The sequence below is a fragment of the Nyctereutes procyonoides genome, unplaced genomic scaffold, assembly GCF_905146905.1.
Source record: "Nyctereutes procyonoides isolate TBG_1078 unplaced genomic scaffold, NYPRO_anot_genome, whole genome shotgun sequence".
Taxonomy (NCBI): domain Eukaryota; kingdom Metazoa; phylum Chordata; class Mammalia; order Carnivora; family Canidae; genus Nyctereutes; species Nyctereutes procyonoides.
This window is the reverse complement of record NW_026575136.1, coordinates 29,656,856-29,666,797: the sequence shown is the minus strand read 5'-3', so window position 1 is coordinate 29,666,797 and position 9,942 is coordinate 29,656,856. Positions and strand designations below refer to the sequence as shown.

The following is a 9,942-nucleotide window of genomic DNA, read 5'->3' as shown; positions in this document are numbered from 1 at the left end:
GTGTGTTGTGTTAGGTTGTATATATGTGATGAAACTGTAGGATGTAGAGCTCTTCAGGTCAAAGAGTCCAAACTTTACATTGTAGGATGAATAATTTCCAGGATCTAAGGTATAGTTTGGTGATTATAGTTAATAATTGCATATCTTATACTTGAAACTTGCTGAGATTTTTTTTTTTTTTTTTTTTTTTTTTTTAGCTTTTAAAAGACTTTATTGGGGAAACGTACAGGGGTGGGGACCGTGTGCAGAGACCTCTCCAGACGCTGTCCTCCATCTCGCTGGGCAGTAGTCATCCCCAGGGGCCCCTGCTCAGAAGCATCTGACCTGGGGGCAGGAGGAGAGTGGGAGGACCTGGACAGGGCCTCCCAGCACCCCATGGGCCCTCCAGTCCCAGCCTGGAAACCACAGCTTCATCACTTCCAGTTTTGGCGGGGGCCTCGTCTGTGACTCCTGGAGGGGCCCAGCCTGGGGGTGGCCACTACCCCCCCCCCATCCCACGCTGCTGCTGACACACCAGATGCCGTTGATGAAGTTGCTCTGGTCATGGGGGATGAGGCCGATGAAGATCTTCTTCTCCGACGAGTACAGGAGCATGAGCACGCGCACCTCGCACGATGCCTTGTAGGAAAAGTGCACGCAGCTGGCACAGCCATTGTCCATGATCCGGCACAGGCTCTTCAGCGTCTCCAGGTCCTTGGTGAAGTGGAACTGGACCAGGAGCGAGTTCCGAAACAGGGGTACCAGGTGGTCGGCAGCTGCTGTGGGATGAGCTGCATGTACAGCTTCCTTGGCCACTGCTCAGTCCTCAGGATCTCCCCTTGGTTCACGTAGACATGTGATGGCGGCCACCTCTTGGACCGACTGTTGGGCTCAGGCCTGGGCTCTTGCCACTCCATGACTCCACCCCACGCTAGGAACTGGTTGAGGATCTGCGCCGGGCCCGTGACACCACCAGGGCCCACTGCCTGTTTGCGCGTGGTGATGACCTGCGGGATGGCATTGAGGAAGCCGCTCTGGTCGTAGGGGATGAGGCCCATGAAGATCTTCTTCTTGGACGAGTACAGGAGCATGAGTACGCGCACCTCGCGGGGGGAGATGTGGGGAAGGAGCATACACCCCGCGAAGCCTTTGCCCATCACGCGGCAGAGCCCCTTGAGAGAGACGCAGTCTCCCCGACAAGGGGCCACTTGGAACTCCTTTGCACCCTCCCCCTTCCCTCCCTCTGCTCAGAAGTAGCTGGCATGGTAGAAACCTGTTTCCTCCTCTCCAAAGGAGAGAACCCTACACACACCGCAGATAGTTTGAGAAGATTAAATCTCATTTATTGTGTGCATAGCACTTTATACACAACAAATGTTAACTTCTCTCCCTTTCTTTGCTTTTTAGAAAGCTCTCATGTTCCCATCCCCAGAGTAGTGCTCTCTTCAGGGGGAATATCCTCTCATTCTTTAATATTCTTTCCATTTGCTCTGATCTGGCTTTTTTTTTTTTTGGCCAATACTATTTATATATGGTGACTCTTGGAAGTGAATATGACATATCTTCATTCATCAAATATATATTCTTTTCAACAAATATATATTTCAGCTTCTACTATGTGTCAAACAAAACCTGGGTGAGACAAATGGTGCTTCAAACTGAAGAGTTCACAAGAGGAAGCTTGCCTAAACATCTAGAACATTCACCCAGGTCGTGTTGATCACACTCTCCTGTGATAGACTCTGGGACCACAGGGGTGGCCTCTGCCCTCTGAGGCACAGTGGGCAGCTGGTAACATTCCATGTGGCTTCCAGGGACCTGCTGCTATAAGACCGTTAGTGCCACATCCCACCCTGGCGTGTCCATGGGCCCCGCAGGTTGTGTTTATCACACTCATGGTTGACTTGGCCAAATTTTAGGACACTGTACAACCACATTATGTCCCTTGACACCCATCCTCAAAGGCTAGTGAGATCTTTTTGGCTATGAGTGTGAAATTCCCTTCCTGCTTCAGGTATGTCTGATCCATGTAGAATGGGTACAGCACACATTGAATGAAAGATTCTGCCTGCTTGCTTGGTGATTGCTGGGAACAGAAATTAAAGGAATTGAAGATGCTGAAAAAAAATATGAAGCGTTCTCACCACACAAATGCACACATAGTTACAACATAGTAACTATGTGAAGTGATGGATGTGTTAATCAACTTGGTTGTGACAATCACACCAAAATGCATACAGATATGAAATCATCACATCATACAATCTAAATTATGTAATTTTTGTATGTTAATCGTACATCAATAAAGCTGGAAAAAATAAAGGTGTATTTCTATGTAAAAATGAACAAGAAAAAAAGTTTTAGGGTTCATTCAGTGTTTTGTTGTGTAAAAGATGTATTGCATCAACAGCCATTTGTTGTTGTTTCAATGTAGTATATTTGCTTGACTCCTTAGTTGCTTTCTTCTGAAAGTGAATTCTCAAAATTCTTAATTGGTAAAAAACATAGTTAACACCTACCTCATGAGATTTTTTAATCTAAATATTTGCTCATATTTTTCATTATTTGGCATAGTGTCTGGTAGTACAAGAAACTTAATATAGCTGGGGGCAAACAAATGCTCAGGAATGCTGTTACTAGCAGCATGTTATCAGAAGCTCCAGCTTTCATATATCTCCAGCCCACCACTTACTTGGCTGAACCATCAACACCACCATGCTTGAAAGCTTGAGAGTTACTGTCCTAACTGCTGAGGAATTTTTTTTCTCCTGACTCTGCTCTCTGTTCTCTGCTTTATTGTTCACTTCTGCATGTGGTTTTTGCTTAGTTTTTCCAGCCCTGATGTAGAACCATCTAATTTGCTTCTGGCTCTCACACTTTGGTTCTATCCTTACTTTTCAGACTGGGATGCTTCTTTAGACTTCTTGCCTTAAAATGAAATCCAAAAGTAATGACTATATGCTTTTCCCTTTTAATAGGGACAGGAAAAAGCCTGGGTAAGGGCTCAGATCACATAAATGCTGATGTGTTGAACATCTCAAATAAAATGTACCTACTTGGATTCCAAAGGAATTCAAAAACCATTACAAGGATGAAGAGTCAACAAAAGATCCCAATTCACATATATCATTGTATCCTTTATTGTCAAGAATTTGTATTCCAAACTTCTTATGGAGCTAGAAGAGGAGTTTATATCAGAGAAAAAAATTGGAATTAAACTAAAATTATTTGATTTCTTAATGTAGTATAATCATATTTTCAAAGAAAATACTTGTTTCAACAGCTAGATCTCGATTAAATTCATATATTTTTTTCAAATTCAAAACTTTTGAGTTGATCTACAAGGCAGCTTTGACTTCATTTATAAGACATGGTACAAATAATGTATTTAGATAACTGCAGATGTGATTCTTTTTCTTTGTTCATTATTTTCAAGATCTCTAGGTATGTGGGGCATGATGTAAAAGAGAAAGTGAATATAACTTAATGAAAATAAATGTTCTAACGGCTCTTTTTGACACAAAGGTTATAAGAGGTAAAGATATACAGAATACAGTGAGAGCACTTATAGAAGAATTATAAGTTGAGAGCCAAGAAAATTTTCCTCACGATGAATTTGCATTGTATAACATGCATACATGTGTCAAATAATTTAAGATAATGAGGACAATGGTGCTTCAAGAATTCTTATTTTTCCAGAAAGAACAAAACTTTTAATTTGAAACTATTATATCACTTTTCCATCCTCTTGTGCTATATTAACCTTTAAAAATTATCATATAAAATGAAATATCCTTTTATGCAACTGAAATGGTTCAATTTTATCTCCTTTTATGAAAACCATGGTTATTATTTTTAAGTGATTTTAACCCACAAATATCTTTATTTTTTTTCCCACAAATATCTTTAAAATATTGGGAAGGAACCATTTGATTTTCAGATTAATAACACATTTGAATACCTTCTTGAACACATCTAGAATATCCCCCATATCTTCCTTCATATAACATGTTTCAGCCATTGACTCATGATCTCTACAATTTATCAAAAAAAATGAAAAGATGCATGTTGTTCCAAAACTGGAAAAATAAGTACCTTTAGTCTGTTTATGCCTTTAATACATAACCTATAACTGAATATCCCAACTGAAGGAATTTTGATAACGAAGTGTCTTAGCTAAAGTAATTTTGATAATGTTGTTCTTTACTTTTTTATTAAAGAGTAAAATTGGGTTCAATGGATGTGTTTTGCTTTGTCTTTTGTGATCTTTTTTTCCATTGAATTCTTATCTCCTATTTACAACAAGGAGGATGTTCTTGGAAAATGATGCTGAATTCAACATGCGCTAATGGTATCAGCTGATAGGATGGCTGTTCTTTTCATCTGACAGAGGAGAAAGCTTGAAAAAATCTCAACCTCCTACGTTCAAGTTCTGTAGAAAAACATTTTTTTTAGAATAGTAACTAGGACAGTATTATGTAAAAAATAACAGAACAATTATCAAAGCATTACATTTTTCTGTCTACCTAGGCAGACATATCTTCCCTTCTAGGGCTCAGTTGAAATAATAATTTTTCTTTAATATGCACATTCCTGGACCTCGATTCTGAAAGAATCTCTGTTTTAATGTTGGTCTCAAGCCATCTAATTCAGTTACTCCTTTTCTTATGTAGGAGTCTTCTATTTTTGTAATCTAGCAAAATCAGCATGCTGTAAACCAATACTAGCATGGAGAAATACTCACATATTTCTTAATTATAGATGAGATTGTCCTAAGTTTTTACTTTGGAAAAAGGAAAACATTAAGTTATTGTATTTTTCACTATTAATAAACAGTTGTATTTGCAAATCTTAATCACACTTGAAGCTTAAACTTTTAAAATTTATAATTAATTTGGTTACAAGAAGGATTATCAGACTCACATAAAACCAAACCAAAAAACTCTGTATATTTGAACGTTATTATTTATCACTGCTGAATTATCTATTGCAACTTGGCATTATTCATACCACACTCCTCTGTTTTCTGCTGCATTTCAGAAAATGAGCTGGGACTTCACCTCTCAGAATCTCCTTCTCTACATGTTCCAGGTCACAATTTGCCAACACAAGAAACACATGATATTTGGAAGGTATAGAAAAAAGAGAGGTCATTGTTCTGTGTGTGGAATTACAGACAGACTCTTCTGCAGGCATGGGATTCCCAGCAGCTTCTTGGTGAGCGTTTGCAAAATACTCACTTTGTTAGTACAGGATGAGTGAAAGAGATAGTGGGAGCTTGAGAGTTTTCTGAAAGCTGAAGCAGTTTTCTTGTGGTCTCCTTAGAACTTTACTTTTTTTTTTTTTGAGAGAGAGAGAGAGTGAGAGAGAAAAAGAGAGAGAGAGAGAAAGTGTGCATACATGAGTTGGGGTGAGGCAGAGGGAGAGGGAGAGAGAGAATCTTAAGCAGGCTCCACCTCAGCAGGGAACCCAACAATGGGCTTGATCTCATGACGCTGAGGTCATGACCTGAGCTAAAATCAAGAGTGAGATGCTTAACCAACTAAGCCACCCAGGATCTCTCAGAACTACACATTTTAAATATATTTGGCTGTGAAGTTAAAATTCCTTACTGATAGTCTATGACTGTCAGTTTTGTTTGGGTCCAAGGCAAGAGAAGACTCTCAAACTGTCCCTGACTGCCTTACAAGCTTATGTGCCATTTGGGCTGCTTGATTCACCTAAGAAAATGTTGATTCTAGGAATGAAGGGTCTGTGGCAGATACTGATTCTATAGGGAGGCTTTGATGAGTTCATGAGATCCCTATCATTGATTTGCTGCATCAGGATTCTCAACACCACCCACATGTTTCATGCTTCAAAACATGGACTCATACTATTCGGTGTATATTTGTACTCACAGGTAAGATCTATTATAATGCCACAGTAAGGATATGCCAGTGGACCAGTAAGGGACAAGGTAGAGGTGGAGTCAGTTGGGGTCTGGAAAAATCCATGCATAGGAGTCCTATGCTTTCTCACACCCCTTGGTAGGCTCATAAAGAACCTGTTTTGTTTTGTTTTGTTTTGTTTTAATCAACAGTATGCATCAATACATGTGTGCTATATTTCCCTGTTGAGACTCAATTCCCTGGGTTTTACTGAGTACTGTGCATGTAAACACTTTCCATCAAAATTTCAGACTCCCAGAAGGAAAGAAAATATTCACAGTTTACAGAAACACTGGATAGGCTAGTGCCATTCTGTAAGAGAGCCCTTCTAAAGATCAGGCTTGTATATGTTTTCCAGAAAACACATGTACAGATAATTGAATATACACAAATATCTGCAAATATCTATTATCTCATGAAAACATGGTTCCCAGATTATTATTGATCTCTGGTAGAAATGGAACACTTTATCAAGGGGTACCAAGAAACTGTGCCGCCTGAGTTGCCTATCATGGAACTGATGTGGACATGTGTAGTAGTAACACAAGGTAGTTCAGATTTTAGTTAGTTCTGAAGGACAGAAGTACAAGGAAGGTCTTTAGGTCACAATGGTAACCATGTCTATTATATTAAACCCTATCCCTCAACTCATATCTGTAGCATCAAAGGGAGATCAATTGACCAATTGACTCTGGAAGAAGGTATTTTTTTTCTTGTTTGCCAATGATTCTTCAACTTGAACTTATGGGCAGAAATTTCCCCTTTATCTGGAAGAATGTATGGAAGAAGTATAGATTAATGCTAATTTTTAAAAGCTTTTTTGCAGTATGATTAACAAACAATAAACTGTATGTATCCGTGAAATGCAATTTCATAAATTCATGTGAAATACTTGTGAATCTGTCACAAAAATGTGAACACAGCTATCACCGTCAAATACTTCCATGTGGCTTTTATGAATTTTCTTCTCCATCTTTCCCCAAACTCCCCTCCTAGAAAATCTCTGATCTGTTGTCACTATAAATTAGTTTTCAATTTGAAATGTTTCCTATAAATGAAATCACATTGTATACACCCTTTTTTGGCCTGTCTTTTCTTCACTAATCATAATTATTTAGACTATTGTATGTTTCAATGATTAATTCATTTTTTCTGCATTGTATGTTTTTGTTTGTATATACCACAATTTACTTTTTTATGGATTAATGCATATTGAATTATTTCTATATTTTGTAACTGCAAACACAACTGCTACAAATATTCATGTATAAAATTGTATGGGCATGTGATTTCTTTTCTATCGGGCTATAAGCTTAAAGGCGGAATGGCTCCATCATACATTAAAAGATTTAATTTTTGTGATAAACTTGTGTGTCAACTTGAATGGATCACAGGATGACCAGAAATTGGGTTAAGCATTATTTCTGGGTGTCTGTGAGGATATTTCTGGAGAGGTTAGCATTTGAATCAGTCATTTGAGGAAGCAAATCACCTTCACCAATGTGGGTGGCCATGATCCAAACCATAGAGGGCCTGAATAGAATGAGATTCAAATAGAGAAGTGATTGAATAGTGGGAGACATTTAGGGTTTTTTTTTTTTATCTTTTTTGTATAATATTGAAAATCATCAGTCCTTGTTAAAGCAATTTCTTTTCATTAAAATAATGTGGAAGAGAAAAGTTTCATATAATTCTTTTCATATAAATTAATTACTTGATCTCATGATCACAAAGTTGAGGGGAGTGGTCAGTCTATGAAGGATAAGAGTAAAGAATTCATGAAACTCAGTTCTCTATTTCTCATAAGTATTCAAAGAAAGAAAGAGTGCTTAGTTTGAACCTACGATAACTGAATTTAAAGTCTACATTTTTAAAGTGACAACAAGCATTAGAGAAGGTACAGATAGTCCTGGGGGTCATGGAATGGAAGTATTATGTACAGAGATTTAAACCAGCCCTAAGAATCTGTAGCAATTAGAAAAGCAGTTAAAAAGATGAGTTCATTTACTTTTACTTTGTGCTGTAGTTTGATTTGTTGTAGTTTTTTTTCTTTCTTATATTAATATTGTCTCACTCCATTCAGTTTAATGAATGACATTTAAAATGCTGTGCTATCCCAATAGGTGTAACTTGGATATAAGGATTGACCCCTCAATAACAGCTTCTCTGCTAATTATTTAATAACAACAGCATATCGGTTCAATTATATAATATAAACACAAGGCTAAAAGAGCAAACTCAGATGCATTTTCAAGAAACATGAAACTTCTTTTATCAAAAGACTCAATATATCTCCTAGAGTCAACCACAACAAGGGTTTGCTATTGCAGCTCAACTGCTTTCTCTACAGCCAAATTATGTTTTTAGGAAACATGCATAGTAATGGTTAAGAATCAGGCACCTGATAATGACAGGAATTTTCTTCATTGCTTTCAACACCTCCGATAAACATTTAAATTTTAAGATAAAGCAAATTTACGAAGGATTTCAAGTGTATGTGTTGCTTAATAACTATAAAAAGGACCTACCATCTACCTCACACATTAATGAGCACCATACCATGTCTACTGGGAAAAAAAGTTTTCTTAGTATCATACCTTAATAAAAGGTATTTTCATTCTGTATGAAAAGATAACTTACAGAATGAGAGAATATATTTGTAAACCACACATCTCATCAGAGGTAATACCCAAAATATGTAAGAAACTTACACAACTCGGGGATCCCTGGGTGGCGCAGGGGTTTGGCGCCTGCCTTTGGCCCAGGGCGCGATCCTGGAGACTCGGGATCGAATCCCACGTCAGGCTCCCGGTGCATGGAGCCTGCTTCTCCCTCTGCCTGTGTCTCTACCTCTCTCTCTCTCTCTGTATGACTATCGTAAATAAATTAAAAAAAAATTAAAAAAAAAAAAACTTACACAACTCAATAGCAAAAAAAAAAAAAAATCAAATAACCCAATTAAAATATCAGCAAAGAACTTGAATAGACATTACTCTAAAGAAGACCTTCAAATGGCCAAAGGTCATATTAAAAGATGCTGAACATCAACAATTATACGTGAAATACAAATCAAGACTACAATGAGATATGACTTCACACCTGTCAGGAAGGCTGTCATCAAAAAAAAATCAAAAGATAAAACGTTGGTGAGATCTGAAAAGATCAGAACCCTTGTACTCTGTTAGTGGGAATTTCAAATAGTGACACAACTCTGGAGAAACAGTATGGAGTTTCCCTTAAAAGATTAAAAATGGAACTATTGTATAATCCAGCAAACCCACTTCTGAGTATATATACAAAAGAACTGAAGTCAGGATCTTTTTTTTTTTTTTTTTGAAGTCAGGATCTTGAAGAGATATCTGCATTCCCATGTTTATAGCAGCATTATTTACAATAGTCAAGATATGGAAATAACCTAAATACCTATTAATAGGTAATTGATAAAGAAATGTGGTATATGTATATAATCAAGTATTATTCAGCTTTAAACAAGAAAGAAATCCTACTATATGTGACAATATGGATGGACCTGAAGCACATTATGCTAAGTGAAATAAGCCATTTACAGAAAAGATAATTACTATGTGATTCCACTTATATAACGTATCTAAAATATTAACCTTGTAGAAGCAGAGGACACAATTGTGGTTGCCAGGGCCCTGGGGTTGTGGGAAGTGGAGAGTTGATCAGTGGGTACAACATTTCAGTTACAATAGATGAATAAATTCTATACAACTCTATGTTGTTTTATAACATAGTGACTATAAATAATATGGTATTGTATACTTCAAAGTTTGTTAAGAGGGTTGATATCATATTGTTTTTACCACAAAACAAAAGGAAAAAAAAATAACCAAAAAACACTAAGAAAGAAACAAAAACGAAGGAACTTAGATTTTGGGAGATGTTGGATAGGCCCACTGCCTTCTTTAGGTGATGGTATCACAGGTGGGTGCACATGTCCAAACTCATCAAGCTGTATATATTAAAAATGCATAATCCTTTGTATATCAGTTAAATGCCAGTAAATCTG

The 9,942-nt window shown here is 37.4% G+C and overlaps 1 protein-coding gene across 1 annotated transcript; it reads right to left on the bottom strand.

Annotated features, from left to right (window-relative positions):
- Positions 1-309: 309 nt before the first annotated feature.
- Positions 310-2,696, bottom strand: LOC129495462 (prostate tumor-overexpressed gene 1 protein-like). Its single transcript, XM_055302995.1, is given in 3 exon segments — positions 310-743; positions 746-1,222; positions 2,672-2,696. Coding segments are annotated over 3 exon segments (936 nt in total).
- Positions 2,697-9,942: the final 7,246 nt, after the last annotated feature.